This window comes from Notechis scutatus, chromosome 11 (genome assembly GCF_049901735.1).
Source record: "Notechis scutatus isolate UNSWTSFEM ecotype Mainland chromosome 11, rNotScu1.2, whole genome shotgun sequence".
NCBI lineage: Eukaryota > Metazoa > Chordata > Lepidosauria > Squamata > Elapidae > Notechis > Notechis scutatus.
The window spans coordinates 3,821,986-3,849,029 of record NC_142019.1 but is presented as its reverse complement, the minus strand read 5'-3'; the positions used below and the strand labels follow the sequence as shown (position 1 = coordinate 3,849,029).

Sequence of the window (27,044 nt, the reverse complement as noted above, 5' to 3'; positions counted from 1 at the left end):
GCTAAAATTTTTGAAGCCCACCCCTGCCGACACCCACAAGTTCACCAACTCATTGCCCAGGGAGCAAGGGGTCTATGACTTGGGTGAGTGGACAGCCAACCATGGATCTCATCACCATTTTAAGGGAAATAACTTGAGATAAAAGCCTTCGATGACCATCTCGGACTTTCTTCAGTCTGATGCCTCTCATTCAGTGAGATTTCAGTGCTGACCCTGCTACCTTGATGGCATGCAACTGAACAGCTGGAGTCCAACACAACTGAAGGACACCAGGAAAGTAAAACTGCACAGTTCAGTCAATGACCAGGTGATTCACTTTACAACCAGAATAACAGAGTTGGAAGGGACCTGGGAGATCTTCTAGTCCGGGGTATCAAACGTGCATCGTCACAGCAGCATTACGTGACGTATCATGACTTTTTCTCCCCTTCGCTAACTGGGCGTGGGCGTGGCCTGCATATGTGACGCATCCGGCCTGTGGGCTGCCAGTTTGACACCCTTGTTCTAGTCCAACCCCCTGCTCTGGCAGGAAAGCCTGCATCATTTCAGACAAATGGTTGTCCAAGCTCTAAAAACTTCCAGTATCTGAGCACCCACCATTTCTGGAGGCATGTCCTTCCTCAATTAATTGTTCTAAATATCAGGAAATTTCTCTTTACTTCTAGGTTACTTGTCTCCTTGATTAGTTTCCATCCATCCATCTGAAGACTTCTTGTCCTGCCTTCAGGTCAGATGTGGTACTCAGCAGATTCTGACCAGTTCTGGAGAACCGTAGTGGAAATTTTGAGTAGTTCAGAGAACCGGTAAATCCCACCTCCGACTGGCCCCGCCCCCATCTCTTCTCTGCCTCCCACTGAGTCCCAGCTGATTGGCTGGGTCTTCTTTGGTTGCCCTGCACAGGAGAATGGAGCTGGAAAGCAGGTTAGTGGGGTGGAGAGGGAATGGGGATTTTGTAGTATCCTTCCCCTGCCATGCCCACCAAGCCATGCCAAGGCCACCAAGCCATGCCCACAGAACCAGAACTAATTTTTTTTGAATCCCACCACTGCTTCAGGTGCTTTGAAGAATAGGTTGACTCCCTCTTCTTTGTGGCAACCTGTGAGATATTGGAACACTGCTATCATGCCTCCCCTAGTCCTTCTTTTCATTAAACTAGACATACCCAGTTCCTGCAACCGTTCTTGGTATGTTTTAGCCTCCAGACCCCTAATTGTTTTTGCTCCTCTTCTCGGCACTCTTTCTAGAGTCTCCACATCTTTTTTACATTTTACAGTATTCCAAGTGTGGCCTTACCAAGGCATTATAAAGTGGTATCAACACTTCACGTGATCTTGATTCTATCCCTCTGTTTATGCGGCCTAGAACTGTGTTGGCTTGTTTGGCTGCTCTTGCACACGGCTGGATCATATTTAAGTTAATGTCCACTAGGGACTCCAAGATCCTTCTGACAGTTACTACTATTCAGCCAGGTACCACCTATTCTATGGTATGGTATTTAACCATGGTAAAAATGGTCATAAAATTGGGTCCACACATGTGATGATTGACTTAAACAACGATGGCTTAGCGACTGAAATTCTGGTACAGATTGTGTTTGTAAGTCGAGGACTACCCAAAATGCAGTTTCGGTGGCGTTACTCTCCTCGCTATTCTTCACTGAGCATTTTCACAGCATTCGTCTCTTTCTCGCCCTTTGAGAATGAGTTAATTTTAACCATGATTAAGTAGCCATTCGGGACACAATGTTCAAGAGCGTTGGGTGAAAGCGCAATTTGTTACACTATTTTAAATACAGCTGTCGTGATTTCGCTCACTGCTAGATCAGCAAGGCAGATGTCTCCTGCTCAGCACAAGCATTAAAAAGCCAGCGTTAAATGCATTTCTAAGGGCAACTGAGCCATAAAAGGGGCAGACCAAACAATAAAAAGCCGGGCTATTTTGAACATGAAATTTTACGGAACTATTCTGAGTAGTTTCACGTGCAAAATGGGACGCTGCCCAAAACATTGTGCTTGAAAAGGTTTTAAATGTTTTGCACATGCTCACAACCTAACGGCATCTTTTCCTACCAATTAATGTGTCTATCGATTTTACTTTTTTGCAACCAGCCTGAGATTCTGCCGAGTTGAGAAGAATATACACAGCTTCCTGATTTTAGCTGATCCTCGGAAAAGAAGGCTGATTTTGGATTAAGACAGAGGTCTCTAAACTTGGCAACTTTAAGACTTGTGGACTTCAACTCCCAGAATTCTCCAGCCAGCATAGCTGGGAGTTGGTCCATAAGTCTTAAAGTTGCCAAGTTTGGGGACTCCTGGATTAAGACATACAGATTTCATCTCCTTCCTGAAATGGAAACTACCAGTAGATGTTTTCGGTATGCATACAGCAAGCAAATGAAAATCATTTGGAAGACATTTGGCACAATCTACAAAACATACACCTATCCTATTTGTAGGAGAATATCCTGAGATGCTTAACTAAAGATTTTCTTTTTAATAAACTCTCCAAAAAAAGCCATTTTCCTTTAAATTATGATGAATTAATTAAATTAAAAACCTGGGATCCCCTTTCCCAGGTGTCCTTACTCTCTAAAAAATACTCTATTTTTGCTGCCTTCTTCCCACGGTACTTTAGAATTCCTTCTGGTGATGTTTTGGAGCTTATGTTAGTTGCAAAGTTGTTTTCCTTTATGTTACTCCTTCTTCTATCACAACATTTTAATCTAGAAGTGTTGATTTTGTGTCAAATACATATTTGGGCCAACTTTAATGTAGCAACTTAGCAGCTCATCAGCATTCTAGGAAAGATTTCTTTGTCATCTTTGTTCATTCAAGTTGCTATTTTACACCCTTCAACTGAAGATAGAAAAACCATAATGCCTTCTAGAAGATAACACTAAGCTCCCTCATTACTCTTTCTTCAAAAAGTTGGCAAGTTAACATTAAACCCACCAACACTTCGCTCAATGTCTTTCAAGTCCTTTGCCTGCCTGTCTTTGGTGTTCTTAAAAATTGAGAGATAGGAAGCATTTGAAGATAACAGGAAAGAACCTCACCACTTCTCTCGTTGACTAAAAACCCAGATATCCCCAACAGGGTCATTATTTGGGAAGCAGATACATGCTTGTCCTTGCAAGTACAACTAAAGTAAAACACAGAATATGGAATCATGGGGCTAGCAGGGATTTAGAAGGGATATGAGAGTGCTTCCTATGTACCATTAGCCGTGGTGGTGCAGTGGTTAGAATGCAGTATTGCAGGCTAGTTCTGCTGACTGCCAGCAGTTCGATTCTCACTGGCTCAAGGTTAACTCAGTCTTCCATTCTTCTGAGGTCGGTAAAATGAGGAGCCAGATTGTTGGGGGCAATATCCTAACTCTCTAAACTGATTAGGGAGGGCTGTAAAGCACTATGAAGCTGTATATAAGTCTAAATAAATCAATATAAATATAAGTTTACTTTATTGTCATTGCACCTCATACAATGAAATCGAAATCAAATAAGCAAGCAGTGTAGCAAGATGTCTTACAGAAAGGGTTAAAGGGCTCTTGGAGGTCTTCTAGTCCACCTTCCTGCTGAGGGCAGGAGACTTATACCATCCTGGTCAAATGGTTCTCCAGTCTATTTTTGAATACCTCCAGTGATGGAGTGCCCAGGACTCCAGGGAACAAGCTATTCCACTGATAATTTTTACTCACCATCAGGAAATTTCTCTTTAGTTCCAGGTTGCTTCTCTCTTTAATGATCTTCCACCCATTATTTCTTGTTCTGCTCTCAGGTGTTTTGCAGAATAAGTCAATCGTCTCATCTCTGTGACAGCCCCTCAAATATTGGAATCTATTTACTCGATTCCCCCCTAATACTTCTTTTTGATAGGCTAGATAATTATAACAGTCATGGTACTGAAGACAATCTCTCCAAATCCCAAATGTGTCCTTCAGTCACAAAAGCTGTTCATTCCCAGCTTTGCTGTCTTAGGAGCATGATTCTAAGGGATGCTTTGTAGGAGTCTGGAAAAATATAGCATGTGCTGTCCAGACAGTTTATAGTTAATTGGGGATTGGGATAGTTAGTTAGGAATTGAGAGCTGTCCCCTTAAGGCAGGGGTGGGCAAACTACGGCCCGCGGGCCACATCCGGCCCGTTGGTCTGTCCAATGCGGCCCGCCCCTGAAAAAAAATTGCTGCCATTGGTCTGTCCAATCCGGCCCGCCCCTGAAAAAAAATCGCTCCCAGCACCCGAGCAACTTCCCAGCAACTTTCGGCTTCCTTTTAACTCGCGGGCGCTCGTGCCTGGCCCCGAGCCGCGCGGCAGAGGGGAAGCCCGGTGGGCGGGCAGGCTGCTTGGAGGAGGCGACCCGGCGGTGCTCCGGCAGCAGCAACAGGCAGTTTCGCCCGGGCTCCGCTCAGGTGTCCGGCTGGGGCTGTCAGGAGTTGCTACCGCCGGCGCAGCTCCGTGCGGCTCCAGTCCCGCGTTGCCTTGGGAAGGAAAAGGCAAAACCAGGAGCTGCTGAGCCTGAGCCTCCGGTGCCGCTGCTTCCGTTGCAAAGCACCGCCGCGGCTCTTCCTTTTTGCCTTTCCCTTCCCGAGGCAACGCGGACTGGAGCCACGCGGAGCCGCGCCGGTGGTAGCAACTCCTGACTCAGGGGCCTCCGAGGGGAGGAAAGGAGGAGAAGAGGGGGCGGGAAGGGTGGGGGGCGATTCCCAAAATCTTGTGCTGACCCGGCCCGTCTGTCAAATTTTAAAAGTCAATGCGGCCCCGAGCCAAAAAGTTTGCCCACCCCTGCCTTAAGGGGTGCATCATGGTAAATGTAGTTAAGGCATCTTGGGAAATGTAGTCCATATCATGTGGTCATATCTGTAATCCTGATTGGTCACTGAATTGACCCTTGGTGGGTTGGGGGAGGTTCCTTCACTCTTGCCTGAACCCCAGTAGCATGCTGGTGCCTCACCCCCTTTGCTCCATCATTATGGGAATGAAAAGACCGCTATCTTTTTACACTATGAATTCAGCTATGCAAAGATTTGGACACTGAGATGAATCTCGACATAACTGTGAGTTATATATGAGGATACCTGATGAACCAATAAAGAAACTTTGTATGGATGCTTTGTAGAGTTATTTGTCTGCCTTATATTCAGCTAGTAATTAAGGGGCAGAACATAGCACAGCCAGTGAGTGGGAAAAAAATTGTTCAGGTTGCTTCCAGAGAGCTGTCTTTGTTTTTTATTACTCCAGGCAGAAATTGTCATAAAAGTTCATATTAATGGCAGCTTGTCAGATCAGTAACAGGAGCATTAAATTGGCCAATTGAATCTGTACAGCATGGTGCACGAACAAAAAGTATAAAGACAATGTTTTCTTTGTGATCCAAAATGCAACATATCTGAACATTTATAATGTATGAAGCTGCTTGCTTTTGGGGGACACAAAATGATACCAATTGGCACCCCTTGATCTCGCCCACCAACACCGAGAAGAGAAGGATCAGGGCAGACATGAAAGTAGTCTTCCAATATTTGAGGGGCTGCCCCAGAGAGGAAGGGGTCAAGCTATTTTCCAAAGCACCCAAAGGCCAGACAAGGAATAATGAATGGAAACTGAACAAGGAGAGATTTAACCAGGAAAGGAGAAATTTTCTGACAGTGAGAACCAATGGAACAGAAGTTGCCCTTGGAAGTTGTGGTAGCGTCATCTCTTGAGACTTTCAAGAAGAGATTGGACTGCCATTTATCAGAAATGGTGTAGGGTCTCCCGCTTGGGTGGAGGGTTGGACTAGATGACCTGCAAGATCCCTTCCAATTATCTGATTGTTTTTACTGAAAATACCACCAGGACTTGAATTTCCCCATAGGCAAAGTTTTCCATGCCATTCACTTAGAGTTACACTGTCCTATCTTCTAATTTCCTGGAAAATATTCTGGTCTTTGCTCACTAGAGATTCTTTTCATTCTAAAAGGGAACATGTGCATGTTAAAAAAAATCCAAGCTGAACCTACAAGAGAGATCTCTCCATTCCTCCCCAACTTCTCTTCCTTTCTCATACTGAGACAAAAGGCTGTAGCCAACCAGCCTTTTCACATGTAAAACAAGAGCAAAGCGTAAACTTCAGGGTGACTGACAGTTCTGGCAGCTGCATTCTTCTGACTCCTACTCAAGCTAACCAACCCGGGATAATGGCATACCAAAGAACTCGAATGAGCAATTTCACAGGAGAGTTGTGTATAAATGCCCTCTATCTCGTGTCTAGAAAGAGGAGGATGCAGAAAGGTCTCAAAACATGTACAGAACACGGTCTCACGGTTGATTGTTTTTCCTGAATCTCCCAGTAAAACTCTATTCTGTGTCTGCCGAACTCTAACAGGTTCAGAGGTGGTATTCAGCAGGTTCTGACCAGTTTTGGAGAACTGGTAGAGGAAATTTTGAGTAGTTCGGAGAACTGGCAAATCCCACCTCTGACTGGCCCTGCCAACCCCATCTATTCTCTGCCTCCTGAGTCCCAGCTGATCGGCTGGGTCTTCTTTGGTTGCCCTGCGCAGGAGAACGGAGCTGGAAAGCAGGTTAGTGGGGTGGGGAGGGAATGGGATTTTGCAGTATCCTTCCCCTACCACGCCCACCAATCCATGCCCACAGAACCAGTAGTAAATTTTTTTGAATCCCACCACTGCATAAGATGTAGGGCATCATCTAAATTTCTGTCTTATTCTTATTTAATTTAGGAGCACAGATACAGATTGATCAATAGTTTGATTGCAGTACATACCACACATTTTGTTATCTTTCTCACTGTAACATCCCGTTCTACACACATCAACCACACAAGTTACCACAAGGAGACTAAGATAATAAAACTATAATAACAACAACAGACAAGAGGCCCCAAGGCTCTGATTGACGTATAAAGAATTGTTGGCTCTTCTTGAAAAGACAATGCACCAAATGTTTGTTACAACTCTCAGGGTGGAAAACATAACTTCTGCATCAGGAACATGGTAAATATCTCAAGAGAAGCTATTGGGAGGCGGGTTATCTGTTATCTCCGATTTCATCACCTGGCTCATTTTCTATCATTTGGGTAATTATGCAGTTGACATAATTGATGTTAATTATATTACACAAGAGCCATTCTGTGTCATAATTGGACGCAAAAGCCATGAGAACCTTGATTATGTCATTATAATAATGACTGGCAATGATGCAAATTATATACATTATACCCACGATCTAGATTGCTTCAGACTTTGTTGATGGAGGGTTAAGTTTATACTACATTTTTGTGCACTGAAACCAAGGCAACTGCTTTGGAAAATGGAAGTTCTATGCTGTCTTCAGTTCAAAACATTTTAAGGGTCAACCAGCCCTTTTTTAGGAAACAGGATTTATCCCATTGTGTATCACACCCACAAAGTTCAACCAGGTAGAGCTAAACTCATCCTATAATGCCCATAAAATGTAGTTTTGACAAGCACCTCCAAATGACTCTGCAAAATATATTTGGCTAACCTGGCTAGAAAGTCTTGAAGTTCCTTTCCTAGTTTCATCTATCTCCAGGTCTGTCACTTCACAAGTATAACTTTAAATGAAGTTAGTTCTGCTGACTTATTGATATTTCTGGAATCGATAAACTCATAACTGGGATGGAAGAACTGCCAAGCACTGAATGAATGGTCAAATGCAAACAGCAAATTTTTTTAAAAAAAAAACAGCTTAGAAGATTTAATTAAAAGCATTTAAGGAAAGCAGACAGGTTAAGTAGTTTACCAATTCAGGCCTTAAGGAAAAACCATGATCCCCAGTAGTAAACCTTTCAAAGTACCTGCTAGCAAAGCTTAAACCTCAGCTTTTCCCCCTTATCTACAGGTTTTATGGGACGTGCTAGGTTCCTGTGAATTTTGCATGCCAATATTGTCAGGTTTAATATTTTGCAAAGCCTTGCAAATTTTCCCATGAACCACATTGCTTTCATTATTTATAATACTATCAGCATATGTAAGAGATGCTCTGTTGGACCATCCAATCTCCATCTGGTTGAACAGTCTGCTATCGGCAATTGGACACTTTGGGGAAATTAAGGTGCACCCAATGACGTCAATGACAAGCTCTCTCCCCTGTCGTGTTTTCCCCCCAGTAGCCAATATTCTAAAATAAAGTGCCTCCAAACCTGGAAATTCAACAAATGTATTAAAATCAGTAGCTACATTTGCATCTTGCAACCATACGTGCTATATATTCATTCTACATTGCAAGAGGCCCCATTTAGGGAGAAGGAGGGAGGGTTAGCTGTCAATCCTGAAGCTGGCCTGCCAGTAGCCATCTTGGAGCTTCAGTGCTGCCATACTCGAGCTGAGGGCCCAAGTAAGAAGAGAGAAACAAGGCAACAAGAAAGGACATCAGAACAACTGTAGCCAACCTTGTTTGGGCTTCTAGAGAAGGTGCATTACAGCCCAGTTCTTTTGCTAATGGCTAAATAAAATGGTGCACCGATTCAGCATCATTAAAAACCAAGTTGGTAAGTGCAGTTAGCATTCAGGAATTCACTTCTCTTCTCAGTGAGAAAAAGGCCCTGAATCATGCTCTCCACTGAGCTGGGATCACTTGAAATGCGTTGCGCAGTCCCGGCATTTGTGCTGTTTAAACAATGGTCACAGAGAAATCTGATGAGAGCTTAATGTAACTCTGCAGCGGCTTTAAAAATATCTCACAAGGGGCTCCCCTGACTGTAATAGATGAGCAATAATGGCTGGTTAGACACAGGAGATTGGAGAAAATAAAAGATCAAAGAGAAGGAAAGATAAAGCAAAGGACAAATAGAAATAAAGAGTTTAGCAAAATAAAATTAAATAAAAGACGAAGAAAGGGAACAAACAAAATAGGATTCCAAAAATTGAAGAATGGAAAACCAGCACTAGTCACTACTTAGTCTGGGAAAGTCTCATTAGTGGCAAAACAATTTAAATTAGCATAGCAATAGCAATGGCACTTAGATTTATATACCGCTTCACAGTACTTTCCAGCCCTCTCTAAGTGGTTTACAGAGTCAGCCTCTTGCCCCCAATAATCTTGGTCCTCATTTTACCCACCTGGGAAGGATGGAAGTCTACCTGAGTCTACCTTGAAATTCGAACTGCCAAATTGCAGGCAGCTGGCAGTCAGCAGAAGTAGCCTGCAGTACTGCATTCTAACCACTGCGCCACTACGGCTCTTAAGAAGGTCCTTCAGGACTAGCCCAACTGAATCTGGTGTCTGCAACTATTTTGGCTCAAGATGCACAAACCAGGAGCCTCCGAATGACACACCAGTCAACCCTCCAGTTTTGGGAGTGACTTTAAAATGGCCCCCCAATGATTATTTCTACTTTATTAACCCTTGGGTAGCCCTGTCAACTTTCAGCGGTCAATACTGTGAAACCATGGTGAAGATCAACAGAGGGATGTATTGCCCACTCCTGCTCTAAATTGTACTCCTAACCTCAGCCTAAATCATGTTAATTGATCCAAACCAAAACATTTGCCCATGTTGTATGGGGTTGTAGCATTCTTCTTCTTCTTCTTTACTGGACCCTCTTCTTGATATGATGATGATGATGGTGATTACTTTTGCTCTGTTGCTTTGCATGTACACTGAGAGCTTCTGTACCCGAGACGTATTCCTTGGGTGTCTAATCACATTTGGCCAAATAAACTCTCCTGTCCTTTCCCCTCCCCTCTCATGCCCTCTCCACTCTTCTCCCCTCTCCTCTCCTTTCCTCTCTGCTCCCAACTTCACCCCACCTCCTCTCCTCTCCCTCCCCTACCCCATCTCTTTGCCTCCCCACCTACCTCCCCTCCTTTCCTCCCCTCTCCCCATTCCATTGTTCCACGGTGCCTCTTCAGTTTTAAAAGCAACATGCCCACAGCTTTGGAACTGAGACAGTCCTTTGAATGCATACCTCCTTGCAATAATTAAAAAAAAAAAAATCACTCCCAGCACCCTCTCTTGTGTCTTCCTCTGTAAATCAAAACGGTCAAGAGAAACAGTGGCCCTCCATCACAAGTTATGGTTTGGGTGACAGATTTAAAATTAAAAGCTATAATATCACTGCTTGACTTGGAAGCAACCTACGCACAAGCTCTCTAGAGCCAGAACTCGACTGAGGGTTTATAGATACAATGGATAAAGCTTCCAGGAAGAAAATGTCTTAATCAAGATCTCCTCTTTTCTGGCTTATGCTTAGGAAACGCTTGACAAAAACATTATGGTGTAATGCTATTGCCCATGGGAGCATCTGCTTTGAGCATCAAGGATGCTGTACAGATTTCTATAGTTAATCTGTGAAAGGGGAGAAGGGAAGTAGCAGAGGTCCATTTCTTCTTCTTTTTTTTCCAAACACAGCAATGCTATCCTCAGCCAGAACTGTAAGATTATTAAACAGATCTCCTTAAAAGATAACAAACTTGAGTTTATGGTGCCCTCTGCGCTTGGTACCTTTCTTGCAGATGTTTCATTATCAAACTAGGCAACATCATCAGCAATGATGATGAATGAATCATCTGCAAGAAAACTACCAAGCTCAGAGGGCACCAAGGATATCACAGTTCAACCCTGAGCTTCAAATATTCTCTTCAATCTGTACTTTTGAGCTTTACTGCCCCTATTGACTAATCACCATAGAGCAAGGAAAGGAAACTTTTCACTGTGGTCCACCAGACTTTATCCATTCATTCACTCAGGGGACTTCAGGTGTGTTCTTTTTCCAGATATTCCATGAAGGTCCATTAAATAGCAAACCACCATTTCACAACACTTTGCACTGATGCTTTCACAATTCCCCAAAGGAAAAAAAAACAAACACTAACAATGAACAAATCTGATTGGAGAGATGATGAGAAATGGGGAATGGAAGGGACATTTGACATAAAGAAACTAAAACACAGAAATTGAGTCCAATAGTAGCTTGTTTCCCCAATGGCAATTTTGCTGAAGGGATCAGCAATTGGCAAGACACTATTTGAAATAGACTGAGAAACATGAATTCATTAATAAATGAAGGCTGGAAATTCCTCAAGTTTCCAAGATTTTGGCTCTACCCTAATACTAGCATTCTAATTGATACTACAATAGCATCAACGGTTGTGGGAACTGGGTATGTCTAGTCTAACGATGAGAAAGACTAGGGGTGACATGATAACAGTCTTCCAATATCTGAGGACTTTCACAGAGAAGAGGGAGGAATGGTCTAGTCTTCAAAGTACCTGAGAGCAGGACAAGAAGGAATGAATGGAAGCTTATCAAAGAAAGCTCCAACCTAGAATTAAACAGAAATTTCTCACTTATAGTGAGAACGTGGGTTCAGATTAGATTAACAGAGTTGGAAGGGACCTTGTAGGTCCTCTAATCCAACCCGCCACTCAAGAACAATTAACCAGTGGAATGGGTTGCCTTCAGAAGTTGTGGGTGCTCCATCACTAGAGATTTTTAAGAAGTGACTAGACCACCATTTGTCTGGAATAGCATAGGGTCTCCTACTCAAGCAAGAGATTAGTCTAGAAGACTTCCACGATCCCTACCAAGTCTGTTATTCTGAAAGATGCCTTGCTACCCTTCTTGTTCCCTGATTTCATCTCACTTGAGAGCTGGTATCCAGGAATGCATGGGAAAAGTCTCAAATCCTGACCGGAAATAGGTGAAGGGAGAGCAGAATCAACTCTTGGGGAGGACCTGCTTCAAAAACACTCCTAGACCTTCTCCAAAAGCTAGACAATGCCTCTGCTGGGACTCCAGCCAAAGAAAAAGAAAGATCCATCCTCGGATCAAAGTGTGTTTCCTGCTAGCAAACATCACAAACAGAATCTCAATATTTCTTTCCTTTGACAGAGATCCTGCTTTCTGCTCTCCCTTTCCAAGAGTTTTCTATGCAGGACTGTTCTATTTCTCCTTAAAAGCCAAGCCTTGTCATTGGCCGAGTATCTCCAGTTAAAAGCTCAGCCTGCTTTCCACCTTGAGCCACTGCAACATAAAGACCTTGTTAACTTCACTGGCAATTCCCAGGCAATCATGCCTAACCCTGGAGGCCCTAGTGAAATAGACTTGGATCAGCAAGGTGCTGCTTTTGAATGCCTGTAACCTATAACGAAGAGGTAGCTACTCTGAAGAAAGATAAAACCAGGATGAAAATCTATAGCCACAGTTGAATATGTCCCTGTTCAGCAAAAGCCCAGTTCAGGTTTGCTCATCGTGCTGCACATGTTGAAATGCAAAGATTTATCAGCACTCTATGGCTGTCAAGCCTAAGACACGGTGAAATCCAGTCGAGGCCAATGCTTTATTTGCTTGCAACAAATGGACAGAATCTCACCAGCTAAAGCTTATAATCTTCGAATCTCACAGATACATCCTGGGGGATTCTAGGGAGTGCCATCCTGAACCTTTTCCTCTCCCCACCATCCAGTTCAGGAATGTGCAGTCCAGTGGTGGGATTCAAATTTTTTTCCTACCGGTTCTGTGGGCGTGGCTTGGTGGGTGTGGCGTGGCTTCATGGGCATGGCAGAAGAAGGATACTATAAAATTTCCATTCCCTCCCCACTCCTGGGGGAAGGATACTGCAAAATCTCATTCCCTCCCCACCCCACTAACCTGCTTTCCAGCTCCGTTCTCCTGTGCAGGGCAACCAAAGAAGACCCAGCCAATCAGCTGGGACTCAGGAAGAAGAGAATAGATGGGGGCGGGGCCAGTCAGAAGTGGAATTTGCCAGTTCTCCGAACTACTCAAAATGTCCGCTACCAGTTCTCCAGATGGTATTTTGTGATATACAGACTCGCACTACTCTCAACTTCACTTAAAACACAATCCTTATCATACAAGGATTTCAAAAAGAGAGCTTTTCAAGCCTCTTTATAAAGTAGATTGTGACAACAATATAATTAACCAGGATTAACCTTTACCTGGGATTAGCTGAATTAATCCAACCTTCTACATCTATGCAACAGAACAAACAATGAAACAGCCACATGGGTTGGTTTTGCACAATATAATGAGCAAAAATTTAGTTTCTAAATTACAAACTAGCCAAATTCCTTTAAACCCAACTTGTGAAACACAAACCAATGTACAATTAAAAAGAAATTTCCTTTACAGTGAGAACACAGTGCAGAGGATCTTAATGTTTTGTGCCTCTGAGTGAAATCTCAGACAAACATATTTAAATAAAATAAAACAGTGAAAATAAACTTGCATTTTTTTTCTCATCTAACGTCTTTGGATCTCCCAAATCTGAAATCCCAAATTAAGAACCACAAACAAGAACCAACAGTTTAAAGCTGCACTTGGCAATCTGGCATTTTTGAGTTGTTAAATTGCAAATTCTCCGATTCCTTGTCATTTGATGAAGCTAATAGAGCTGATTGGGCACCACTCCAAATATTTGATCAATTTAAAGTTAAGTCCTAGCGGAATTAACTTTGGTTCCCTAAGAGAGAAGGGAAAGCTGTAACTTTTTTCCCATTCAAAGACAGTGGCAAGTTTTGGGGAACACTCCAAAATGCAACACTAAAAGCCCAGTTTTTTCCCCAAGGCTTACCAATGTTGAAATGCCATGTCTAAATATTTACAAATATCCCTAAAGCTGCAGAAGGACCACTGCCAGCCAGTCGCAAATGTTTCATACATAATGCCAACCTTGCTGATGAATTTGGTGCTTCCTATAACATTTGGGTGTGATAAGTCACGGACGCCGTGGCTCAGTGGTTAAGACGCTGAGCTTGTTGATCAGAAAGGTCGGCAGGTTGGCGGTTCAAATTTTAGCGCCACATAATGGAGTGAGCTCCCATTACCTGTCCCAGTTTCTGCCAACCTAGCAGTTTGAAAGCATGTAAAAAATGCAAGTAGAAAAATAGGGACCACTTTGGTGGGAAGGTCACAGTGTTCCGGGCACCTTCGGCATTTAGTCATGCCAGCCACATGACCACGGAGACATCTTCGGACGGCGCTGGCTCTTTTGCTTTGTAATGGAGATGAGCACTGCTCCTTAGAGCCAGAAACGACTAGCACGTCTGTGCGAGGGGGACCTTTACCTTTACCTATAACATTTGGGGTATCCCTAATGCTTCCATCTTTTGTCACTATGCCCAGATTTTAAAAGCCAACATCCTGTCTTGGCTGGTCTGTTTGGATGAAAAACCAGAATTGCTTTTTTTTTTTTTTAATCCTAAGTGGAAATCCTCCAACGTGGCCTCTGACACAGTGTCAGAAATGCTAGCCATCTCCAGAACAGCTGTCAACTCCATGCAAAGTGAAATCAATTGCACAAAGAGAATGGAAGAGAGCCCAAGCCATTCTTTTTGGGGAACAGTTGGCTTGCTAGGTCTTCATCTCGGGGCACAGTCGCTAATCCTTGTGGCTGGGCACAGAGAAGCTTCTTTTAGGGGTGAATATAGGAGTCCGGAAAGCTCCCTCTGGCTACGCTCCTACGACGCACCGACCCACCAGCGTCCTATTTTATCCGGGCGCCTTGCGCGATACCGACCCGTGGGGTGAGTTTATGGTGACGTGCTGACTCGAGACGCTGGGTTCTACTGAGCATCCATTGAACCACGGGGACGCGCGCGTAGTGCGATCAGATTCACTGAATCTACCGAGAGACCTGCTTATTCTCGATGAAAAGATTGGAAAGCTTGCAAATCAAATCAGAAGGATGAGCGGTTGCTGACGGGTCCAGAGAGATTTCCCACCGACCCACCCACCCACCCCAAAGACAGCTTTGCCTGCTTGGGGCGGGAGTGGAGAAGGGGGGGAGTGCGAGTGCGTAGGCGCCCTGGCCGAGTCCAGCGGACTTTCCAGTTTGCAAGACGCTGCGGACTCGCAAAACCAGCAACAGCTACTCACCGGGTGGATTAACAGCCGCCGGCGTTGCCATCTTGTCTCGGGAAGAATTAAGAGGAATGGAAGCTGGGAAGGGGGGTGGAGGGAAGCGATGGAGGGGTAGGGACTGATGCTCCGAGCAGCCCGGGAAGACGGAAAGCGGGCAGGCCACGAAGCCTCGGGGAAATGCCTTCCCACCTGCACCAAACACAAAGGGGCGCCCGACTCGCCACGCTAGCCTAAGCTCTTAACGCGCAGCGGCTCAAGATGTCTGATCTGATTAAGCCCCTTTTTCTTCTTCTTTCAAATTTCGCTTCTGCTCATGCTCAGCATCCTCCCCACAGCGAAGTGAGCATGTGCCAAAGGGCTGCACATGGGCAGTGGGCGAGTGAAGCCAGCTGCCCTCACTTTGCCCTGACTGCTGGACTGCGCTCTCCATCCCTTGGACCGCCGCGGATGGAGGCGCAGGTAGCGGGAGGAAGAGAGAAGCGGAATCCCAAATAGATCTCTCTCTGCCTCTCTCTCTCTCTCTCTCTCTAATCAGAAACATAGAATACTCTCTCTCTTCCCCCCTCCAACTCAGGGATTCCCTCTACATTTTGTAGTGTGTACGATGGAATCGCCAGTGCGTTTTTTTTTTTTAAAGCAAGCGATGTTTTAAAAAGTGATGCTCATGATTACCCTTTAAATAAATAGACATGGACTTGGAGGGAGCAAATTTTTCTGGGCTTCATTTCACTCACCAAAAAGAGGTCTTGGATGCTCCTGGATTCTTCTTGAGCAGAGACCTCAAAAATAAACTTCTCATTCACCCAAAGCTTTCTGTTAGACTGGATGCAGGAAAGGAAAAGACTTCGACAATATAATTGCTAAGGACTCTGTTGATGTACTTGACTTCAGGTAGAAAGAAACAGCTTTTCCACTGCGGAAAAATGATCCACTGAAACGGAATTGCCTTTCTGTCATAGTACTGGATTAAGCACTAAAGCTGTGTTGAATCTACCTTCCCATTTCTCAACAGTCTTGGCTTTTAAGGTGGGATTTCAATTGGCAACCCCCTGCCACAAAGAAGAGGGGGTGTCAACCTATTCTCCAAAGCACCAGAAGGCAGGACAAGAAGCAAGGGATGGAAACGAATCAAGGAGAGAAGCAACCTGTAATTAAGGAGAAATTCCCCGACAGTGAGAACAATGATCCAGTGGAACAACTTGCCTCCAGAAGTTGTAGGTGTTTCATCATCGCTGGAGGTGACTGTGGAGATTCTCAGTCATCCAGCTCATGGTTGTCCCAAAGGTGTTTTTTTCCAAGAGGCAATTGGACTTTCTGGGTTTTGTCTTTGAAGACGTCTCGCTTCTCATCCAAGAAGAGCTGAAGAAGCTTCTTGGATGAGAAGCGAAACATCTTCCAAGAAAAACCAGGAAGTCCAGTTGCTTCTTGGGAAAAAAAACACCTTTCATCACTGGAGGTTTTTAAGAAAAGACTGGACAGCCACCTGTCTGAAATGATGTAGGGTCTCCTGGTTGAGCAGGGGGTTGGACTAGAAGACCTCCAAGGTCCCTTCCAGCTCTATTATTCTGTGTAAAATGATAAGAAATTGAAATTCGGCAAGGTATTTGATTGATCCTTGTGTTGTTTTCAATTCCCACAATCTCCCAGTGGGGAATCGTGCAAACTATCCCCATGTGCTAATTTAGAAATATAGAGAAATGATGACTCCCACTCCATTTCACAATGATTCAATAAGGGTGAGAAAGCCATGTATAGAATAGCAGAGTTGGGACCTTGGAGGTCTTCTAGTCCAACCCCCTGCTTAGACAGGAAACCCTACACCACTTCAGACAAAGGGTTATCTAATCTCTTCTTAAAAATACATTGTAAATGTACTGCAACTTTCTGCTACTTTCTATCTGCTCCATGAAACAATAAACACCCTATAAAACCTATTAGCTACAAAGCATTTGTGCAAATTTTAAAAACAATACTGCTGACCATATACACACTATTTCCACTGTTTCTCTATAAATTGACTCAACCGCTAGCAAATATCTCTATGGCTCACAGCCAAAAAGCTCTTTCGTAAGGAAGATGGAGAACGTTCCTTAGCTCAGTTTAACATAACCTTGAACTAACAGCAACATAAAATTTTTGCCATGGATTATTTCCTTTTGAGCCACATGCTGATAATGCAGCCAGCTGAGTCCAGCATGCTGTATCCTGAAACGGAGAATTCTGCAGTTGAGAAACACTGCAAAGGCAATAAAGGAGAATACAGATAGCCCTTGACTTACAACAGTTCATTTAGCGACTGTTCAAAGTTACGGCACTAAAAAAAGTGACTTATGACCGTTTTTCACCCTTACGGCCTTTGTAGCATCCTCTATGCTCCTGTGATCAAAATGCAGATGCTTGGCAATGGGTTCATACTTATGACCATTGTTGTGTCCAAAGGTCATGGGAATCCCCTTTTCTGACAAGCAAACTCAATGGGGAAGCCAGATTCACTTAACAACTGGGTTACTAACTTATCAAGTGCAGGGATTCGCTAAACAACTGTGGCAAGAAAGTTCATAAAATGGGGCAACGGTCACTTTACAAACATCTCACCTAGCAATATAAATCCGGGGCTCAATTGTGCTCATAAGACGAGGACTACCTCTATTTGTAACTCAAGGTTGAAATGAGAGGTCCTTGGTGGTCTGTGTGCTTGGTTGTTTTCTTGCAGACGTTTCATTACCCAACTAGGTAACATCATCAATGCTACTGGTAGAAGGGAGTGGGGTTTGCTCTGTATTCTAACACTGATGATGTTACCTAGTTTTGGTAATGAAACATCTGCAAGAAAACAACCAAGCGCACAGAGCAACAAGGACCCCTCATATTACAAAGCACTCAACATCTTCTGGGTAACATTTGTAAACCTGGAGGACTGTAGAAGCTGCAAACTATGCCTTATCCCACCAAGATCATGGGAGAAAGATAGTATGTACCTCCCATCACCAAGTTCTCAAGATCCTCATCTATCACCTCAAAGTCACAGTATCTCTCTTGGCTCTAGGAGAGATATTTTCCAACTTTTGGGAACTGGGCTTGGCTAGTCTAGGGAAGAGAAAGACCAGGGGAGACATGATAGCACTCTTCCAATATTTGAGGGGCTGCCACAGAGAGGAGGGGGTCAATCTACTTTCTAAAGCACCCGAAGGCCAGACAAGGAATAATGGATGGAAACTGAACAAGGAGAGATTCAACCTGGAAATAAGAAGAAACTTTTTGACAGTGAGAACAATCAACCAATGGAACAGCTTTTGCCCTCGGAAGTTGTGGGACCTTCATCATTTGAGACTTTCAAGAAGAGACTGGACTGCCATTTGTCAGAAATAGTGTAGGGTTTCCTGCTTGGGTGGGGGGTTGAACTAGATGACCTACAAGGTCCCTTCCAACTCTGTTAATATCATTTAATCTAGAATTCTGTTGCTGAATGCTGATGCAACACATAAACACAACCCCTGGAGCTACCATCATTGTTGGGGAGAGTTTCCTAACCAATACTCAACTGACAGAAGGGGCATCACTGAGGCTATGTGGAGGTCATCTCATAGAGGAGGAAGAAAAGAGGAGAAAGAGATGAGACAGGAAACCAGCTTTTCCCCATTCAAGAGGGAGAGCAAGCCAAGCACATCTTTTAGAATGCAGAACTGGACCATTTGGGCTAAGAAGCCAAATCAACAAAACGTTTGACAATCATTATTTCAGTGGGTTTTTTTCAGTTCGTCCAGAAGAGAAGAGAGCTCCTTCCATTGCTAAGCCTACTGCTTCAATCCCAGATGGTGATTAATGGTTACCTTAGGGAAAGGATCATTATTGCCAATTAAAGTTGCATTGCAATTCAGATGTTAAGAAGAAAAGGCGGGTTAGAGCACTTGGAAAAATAGGTTGACTCCCCCTCTTCTTTGTGGCAGCCACTCAAATACTGGAATACTGCTCTCATGTCACCCCTAGTCTTCTTTTCTCTAGACTAGCCAAACCCAAATTGTGCCTTAAACAATAGTTTAAACCTTAAACTTTAAACAATAGTTTGATGGGATAGTCACCCATCAGAGTCCAAGCAGGGACTGACGTGCAAGAGTCCAAGGTCTCCTGATGTCAGTCCAGCCACGAAGTCACAGTGGTTGCAGCCTCACTAGTGTCTTATGCTCACCTTTAAATGATGCCCTACATGGAGAATGTTTAAATAATGAAAAAACATTGCTTAATAAAGATTTAAGTACTATTAAACATAATTTTATGTGTTTGTGTGTACGTGTGTGTGTGTGTGTGTATACATGCCCAGTTATGAGTATAGAGTTGTGGTGACACAGTGATTAGAATGCAGTACTGTAGGCTAATTCTGCCAACTGCCAGCAGTTCGATTCTCACCAGCTCAAGGTTGACTCAGCCTTCCATCCTTCTGAGGTGGGTAAAATGAGGACCCAGCTTATTGGGGGCTGACTCTGTAAACCGCTTAAGGGGAGCTGTCAAGCACTGTGAAGCAGTATATACGTCTAAGTGCCATTGCTATAAAGGGTGAGCATTTTTGTAATTGCAGGTGTGTGTGTTTACACGCCTGTAGGGACATACACTAAGACACACATTATAATTATATATAATATGCAGATCAAAGATTGGGACCCACTCCCAGCTATATGAATTAAAATATGCTTATCAACCATTGTTCCATCTAACAGATTTCTAAGTTAATAGAATAGAATTCTTTATTGGCCAAGTGAGATTGGACACACAAAGAATTTGTCTTGGTGCATGTGCTCTCAGTGTACATAAAATAAAAGATACATTCATAAAAAGTCAAGAATCATCAGGTACAACACTGAATAATAGTCATAGGGTACAATAAGCAATCAAATCATACTAGGAAACAGTCAATATAAATCGTAAGGATACAAGCGACAAAGTTACAGTCATACAGTCCGTATGGGAGGAGATGGGTGATAGGAACAATGAAAAGATTAATAGTAATAGTAAATAGTTGGACAGTGTTGAGGGAATTATTTGTTTAGCAGAGTAATGATGTTCGGGGGGGAAAAATGTCCTTGTGTCTAGTTGTTCTGGTGTGCAGTGCTCTTACAGCATTGTTTGATGGGAGCAGTTGAAACAGTTTATGTCCAGGATGTGGGGGGTCTGTTGATATTATCATCCACAGTGTAATTTAAATATAAATTGACTCCACTGGTTTGCAGCATGAATCTACATGCATTCACTCTTCAAGAAATGTTTCAACTATTTGTCTTTGAAAATACGAGCGATGCATCCCAGTGCATTTTTCACTCATAGGGGCCTCTGGTGGGGATTGTTCTTTTCATTCTTTTGAGACTGCTCCTCAATGCTGGGGTGGTATATCGCTCTCCCACCACCACCAGCAGCCTGATAAGAAGCCCCTTTGGCTGCTTCTCTTCCTTTCCCCCTCCACAAAGGGATTTTCCACAATGAAAGCCAGTTGGGCTCCCTGTGGCTGGCTGCAGATTACAGGAAGGCGAGCAGGAAGCAATAGGCAATTTTAAGTCCAGCTCAAGGGTTTTTGTTCCAGTGAGTTCAGGAACCGTGTCGGTGGAGAGGTGCCAAAGAGACTCCTCTACTCCCTTTTCGCAGGGCTGGGAAAAGTGGGTGGGTGGCTTTGCAAACCCCAGAGTCAGCATCTAGGGCAAACCAGGGACTGCAGGCAGAAAAGATCCAGGGACAATGGCAGCCCGGTGATTCTCGGGGTGCTGCAGATACTCCAATTGTGCTGTAGGAGAAGGAAAGGAGGAGGGGAGCCTTCTGGCTGGAACTAGCAGGTGTAAGCTCTCAAGCACAGGCAGGGTGGAAAAACCAATGCAGCAAGTCATCCCCAATCTTGCAGCAGAAACACACTGCCCTGCGATGATTTAGGAACTGGGGGGAAGCTCAGCTGCACGGTGGGAGCAAAGAGTCCATTCCCCCCCCCTCCCCAGCCCTCAGACTGGTGTCAGGACCAGAGAGGAATCTCTCATTGGTCCTCCGGGGGTTTGGGAAGCAGCCGGAGAAATTTCAGAACCGCTAAGCCAGGATGCTCCGAGAGACCGTACCTCGCGTCGACGCATCGCAGGGGAGGGTGGCTGTTTTGGTACTGCTGGAATGAACAAGTTGTGATAGGTTGGTAACTCTTATGTTTGTTTTTCTCTCTCCCCCCTCCCTCCAATTGTTTCTGGAGGGAAGGCTGCTTCCCTGTCTGCGAAGGACTTGTTCACCGGCGCTGTGGCGTTTCAGACAGGCGGGCAAATCCCTCCACTGCAAAACTGTGTGGCGAGGACTTAAGGCTGCTCGCACAGACTTTTCGACTTTGGGGAGGAGGGCGGGGAGGGCCGCCCAACTAGAAGGAAACCGTGGTGAGGCGAGGCTGAAATCCTCTGTTTTATGTCAGGACCGACGGAGGAATCCAGATTTCCTGTGTTCTACTTAAGGCACTGGATTGCAGGAGCATTCTGCTTAAAGACACACTCTCTCTTCCCTAGTTCCACAAATTGTGTATGTCTGTGTTTGGGGGTGTGGGGGGTGCGCACATGTAGGCAGGAGTCAATATTCAGAAGTGGCTCGGCAAGGTTTCCTTTGAGGGATGAATCGCTGTGATTTGAAGTTTGTAATGGAGCAAAGGACGAGTTCCTTCAGCATCAAAGAGGACAGGAATATTTGCATATCAAATACAGGCTTGGCACAGGAACAATTGATCCACTGATTGAGAAATAATTCTCTGGATAGTATTTTTTGCTCTGGATTTAGCAATGTTCCTTAGTAGTGCATGGTGGATTTCTCACAGAGACAAGAGATTGGGGTGGTTTTTTTTTTTTGGTTTTTTTAAATCTGTTTTGCCAAATCATAATGAACTTTTGTTTGTGGCCCTGATAGAAATCTTTAATCTGCCAAAGCTCTGAGATTCAGATTTAGTCAAGCTGCATTATTTTCAAGTTTATGTTTTTAAAAAGGTTTAGACTTCAGAGTGCCACCTCTAATTTAATGGGGGGGGCAGGAATCATGACTGCCATTGATCTCTCAAGATGATTTGTCACAACTGCAGGATATATTACATTTTCTCCTCAGAATATGGATCAAAGCATAATTTTAGGGATAATTATGGTTTGCATATGAAAGACGCAGGTTATGTGCTCTTTCTCCTCCTCTCCTGCTCCCCTTCTCTCTCCATTTATTTTTGGAAAGATTCTTTAAAACTTGTTTAGAGCTGTATAGCTCAGCCTTGCACTTTTATATAATGGATAGATATATTATTGGATTAAGCAGTGTTTGCTCCAAACAGCAAGCATGGATCAATTGAAGATGACTTGAAAATAATTATATATGCTGAGGTGTTTTTTTAATGGAGGTAAGATTTTTTTCTAGGTTGGAAAAAAAATCAGAAAAGTTTCTGCTGACTGCAGGTGATGTCTTCCCATGTATGCTACTAACAGACAAAGTTTCAAAGAAGGCCACAGTAAGGGCTTCTTCAGCTAAATTGTAGTAACCTATTAGTTAAGTTATGACTGTGACCTATTATGGTAGTTAAGCAGTTTGATTGTGGAGTGTTTAGAATAGAATAACAGAGTTGGAAGGGACCTTGGAGGTCTTCTAGTCCAACCCCCTGCTTAGGCAGGAAACCTTACACCACTTCAGACAAATGGTTGTCCAATCTCTTCTTAAAAACTTCCAGTGTTGGAGGATTCACAACTTTTGGAGACAAGTTGTTCCAATGGTTCTAACTGTCAGGAAATTTCTCTTCTTAAAACCTTCCAATTTGGTTTTGGCTTAGTATGCTGTATGCCTGTGTGAGATATGGCAGCTGTACATCCTTCCCCCCAGGGGTGGGATTCAAAAATTTTAATACCTGGTTCTGTGGGTGTGGCTTTGGTGGCGGGCATGGCTTGGTGGTCATGTGACTGGGTGGACATGGCTTGGTGGTCATATTATTGGCTGGGTGTGGCCAACTCAACATCACTCACATCGAGGCACGTATCTCCTCGCCTGGCCTCTCATGACTGTGGGGATTCTGCAACAGTCTCAAGTGTGAAAAATGGTCATAGGTCATTTTTTTCAGTGCCATTGTAACTTTGAATTGAACACTGTAACTCCACACAAGCAAAGTACCAGCAAAGGGGGGGGAAAAAAACTCCAGAGACATTCCTGAGACAGGAAGTCTAGTCCTGCAAAGAACATAATAAGGGTTAACAGAGAGGCAGTTTCTGTAAGCAACACCAGAATGTTTCCTTCCTGCCTTCCTTACAGGATTAGGCCAGTAATTTCTTCTAACAACCAGTTCTATGAACTGTTTAGAATGTTAACAACCGGTTCTAGTGAATAGGTGCGAACTGGTAGAATCCCACCCCTGCTTCCCCACTCCTCTTTCCTGTTTTGGTACTAAATATTCAGGAATTTTTGCTGATTTTACAAACCTCTGGAGCTTCTTGGGAGCTTTAGTTTTAGCTACCCTTCAGCTGCTGATTAAGGCACAGAGGAAACACAGTTATCATTGTGTCCCTTTTTCAATGGTTATACTCATTAGTCTATTTTTCTAGCATCCATAAACAGGCATTCTTAAGCCTTGGAGAAGCAATTAAGGGCTGCAAACGAACCAGTGGAGCTGATGGAAAAGTTTCCCCTAAAGAAGAGCTCAAAGAGATACTTTGTGCAAGATGGGCAGCCACATAAATGTGACTAATAAATAAATAACTAAACCCGATGCCCTTTCCATTTTCTAAATGAAAACTGTAGTTCTGCTCAGAGGGATCATTCATTATTATCAATTATTAATTCCCCTGTAAGAAAAGGAATTAAGGAGAGAGTAGAGACGGGATTGCTAATTGTGACCTTCAGAGATCTCGAGAGATGTCTTGGATTTCCTAAATCTAATTCTCTTGAGTTGAAATGTTGCACGTGTTCAGTGGTCCGTGGAAAGGAGGAGGAAAAATGAAGAAATGGAGCTCTGGAACTCTTCCCCTTGGTCCCCCAGAAAAGAAGCCACAACTGCATTTGCTGGAGGGCCTGAGAAATGCTACTAACAGTGCCCCGTAGCTTCTTTGCACAACTTAATAAGATGGCAAGAAAAAAGTACAGTTTTTTTTAAAATGAAAGATCATGGGTAAGAAAGTTGAGGATTTTTTTTTTTAAGTAATCACAGAGTCCTTGGGGATCTCTGAGCTTGGTGATTTGCTTGCAGATCCAAAAGAGCTTTTTCAAAAGCACTAGTAATAACACTGATATACCATTTCACAATGCTTTACAGCTCTCTCTAAGCAGTTTGCCCCCCAACAATCTGGATCTTCATTTTACCAACCTCGGAAGGATGAAAGGCTGAGTCAACCATGAGCCAGTCGGGATCGGACTCCTGACAGTCGGCAGAGTTTGCCTGCAATACTGCTTTCTAACCACTGCACCACCACGGCTCATAAAAGAAAAGAAAAAAGGCTTGCAAAAGCACCTTGGGGACAATCATGACCTGGATGACTGAGAATCTCCTTAGACATTTGCTTGCAGACATTTCATTACCCAACTAGGTAACATCATCAGTGCTAGTGAGACAAACTGCCAAGCAGAAAATAATACCCTAATCAAAGAAATACCAAGGAGAAAACAATAATCTTTACAACACTGAAAAGCTAAAGGGAGCAAGCCCCATACTCACTAACACTGATATTGCTTCCTAGCCTGGTAATGAGACATCTGCAATCAAACAATGAAGCTCAAAAAACATCAAGGATTCTACAGTTTAACCCCGAGTTACATACATTCTCTTCTATTGCAAATAATAATCCCAGGGAGGTAGGTTCTTTAATTCCCTTTTCTCCCTAATTTGCAAAGTAGCTTATATTATGAATTAGCCTGCAAATGAGATTTCAGAGCAAACATTGAATTATCACAAAGAAGTCAAAGGAAATATCTGGTATAAAGAATAATCAAGAGTAGAGCAGGCAGTCATATGGGTCCCTCCTGATTCCTCAATCAATCTGGAGTGGCTGGTTGAGGGGAAAAAAACTTGGTCAGGACTGGTCCTACAGCATGGAAAACGCACAGTTTAGTATAACTGCAAGGACACCGTAGTAATAAACTCCATTCTATACAGTCCAATTTTAAAGCATTCACAGACAATGAAAATGCTGAGCTAAGAACAGTGCTTAACCAACCGTGGCTGATCTGGAAAAGCTAAGCAGGACTGACCCTCATTAATATTTGGATAGGAGGGTACCAGGAATGTAGGGCTGTTAAATTGTGAAGCCAAACACACACATACACACACACACACACACACCGCCTACCCTGGATATAGATAATGGCACCCCACTTCTGTAGTTTGAAGGTTGAGTCATAAGCCCTATCTAACAAAATGAAATTTAATGTAGGGAAAAGTAAAGTATTACATTTAGGCAAGAAAAACCAAAAGTACACACATAGACTGGGTGAAACTAGGCTTAATAGCAGTAACTGGGAGAGGGATCTTGGAGTCTTAGTGGACAACCAATTAAATATGAGCCAACAGTGTGCAGCGGCAGCCAAAAAAGCCAATGCAATCCTAAATTGCATTAACAGAGTGATATACTCAAGATCAAGGGAGGTATTAATACCACTCTATAAAGCCTTTGTAAGACCACACCTAGAATACTGCATCCAGTTTTGGTCACCACACTATAAAAAAGTTGTTGAGACTCTAGAAAAAGTGCAGAGAAGAGCAGCCAGGATGATTAGGGGACTGGAGACTAAAACATATGATGAACAGTTGCAGGAACTGGGCCTGGCTAATCTAGGGAAGAGAAGGACCAGGGGAGGCAGGATAGCAGTCTTCCATTATTTGAGGGGCTGCCACAGAGAGGAGGAAGGGGTCAGGCTATTTTCCAAAGCACCTGAAATCCAGACAAGGAACAATGGATGGAAACTGAACAAGGACAGAGTCAACCTGGAAATAAGAAGAAACTTTCTGACAATCAACCCATGGAACAGAAGTTGCCTTCAGAAGTTGTGGGAGCTTCATCACTGGAGGCTTTCAAGAAGAGATTGGACTGCCATTTGTCAGAAATGGTGTAGGGTCTCCTGCTTGGGTGGGGAGTTGGATTAGATGACCTACAAGTCCCTTTCAACTCTGTTAATCTAATCTAATCTAATAAATCCAGTTGCCATGACTCAATCTTCAGACAAATTTACCTGGATGATTGAGAATCTTCACGGACACATCCATAGCCATGATAGGATAACACATCCATTCATATAGGGAAAAAAATAGCATAAAGGAACAAAAACGGGAAAAGGCGTTTACAACTGAATTCATTTGATATCTTGGGTTTAAATCCTTTTAACCACTAGGTAATTTTATCCTGCTCGTTTTCAGTGACTGTTATCTAATGCACCACCTACAGTTACTCTTCAGGTTGACTGCTCCAGAGCCTGTAGTATTTATTTCTGTTTTCTACAAGACAAAAAGATGATATGCTTTAGCCTGGGTAGAAATGAGATTTGCTACAGTGCTTCTGTGTTTTTCCAGCTGGAAAAACAGTTTTTTCGTTTTGGTCCTTGAACGCTAAGTATAACCCAACCTTAATCACCCACCCCACTGATCAATCCCTTCATCTCTAACTCAAGGTAGATTTTTGAAATGCAGGGTTTCTCTGTCCATTTATTTGCTCTGTCCCAACCCTGTTGCTTTTTTACACCGATTATTAAGAGTCCTACTTGCACAAAGACAAAAAAAAAAAAATTTGGGCAAAAATACATAGGTGGCTAGAAAAGATGATAGGGAAACATATAGATTTTAAACCTGAATTGTTTTTATTAGGTATAATATCAGAAAAAAATGATAAGAAAAGTATGTACTTAATATTACATGTCTTAACAGCAAGGAGGATTATATTCGCACAATCCTAGAAAAATGAGGATATACCACAAGATGAAAAGATAGAAAGATACTAAATTGTGCAGAAATGGATAGATTTTCATTGAAAATTAAACAGAAAGAAGATGTGGAATATTATCAAACATGAAATCTATTTTACCAATGGTTGGAAAAAAGGGGTGGAGATTAAGAATGTAAATCTGTATTATTAAGCACATTAAATACCCAGACAACACGGTGTTTATTAAGCACTAAGTATTAGTATTTTAGATTGATTCCAATCAAGAGGTTGCTTTATCACTGGACATTGACTTTTTCAAAAGAAACTCTTGCAAAATGA

At 43.2% G+C, this 27,044-nt stretch overlaps 2 protein-coding genes across 6 annotated transcripts in view; one reads left to right on the top strand and one right to left on the bottom strand.

The window, feature by feature from the left end:
* ARNT2 (aryl hydrocarbon receptor nuclear translocator 2) overlaps positions 1-15,332 on the bottom strand; it is a 110,286-nt gene extending 94,954 nt beyond the window's left edge. Inside the window, exon 1 of the mRNA XM_087972616.1 lies at positions 14,857-15,332. Coding sequence (XP_087828742.1) covers positions 14,857-14,887 — 31 coding nt within the window. The 5' untranslated portion in view covers positions 14,888-15,332. The remainder of the gene's footprint in view (positions 1-14,856) is intronic.
* CTXND1 (cortexin domain containing 1) overlaps positions 1-27,044 on the top strand; it is a 413,279-nt gene that overhangs the window by 360,758 nt on the left and 25,477 nt on the right. For 2 of the 5 annotated variants that reach the window (XM_087972641.1, XM_087972640.1), the window contains exon 1: positions 20,462-20,994. The exons of 1 other annotated variant lie outside the window; for it this stretch is intronic. The gene's annotated coding sequence lies outside the window, so the exon portion shown is untranslated. Of the gene's footprint in view, positions 1-20,461; positions 20,995-27,044 lie in introns of those variants that run through there. 2 more of the 5 variants (XM_087972638.1, XM_087972639.1) reach the window with 1 other exon arrangement.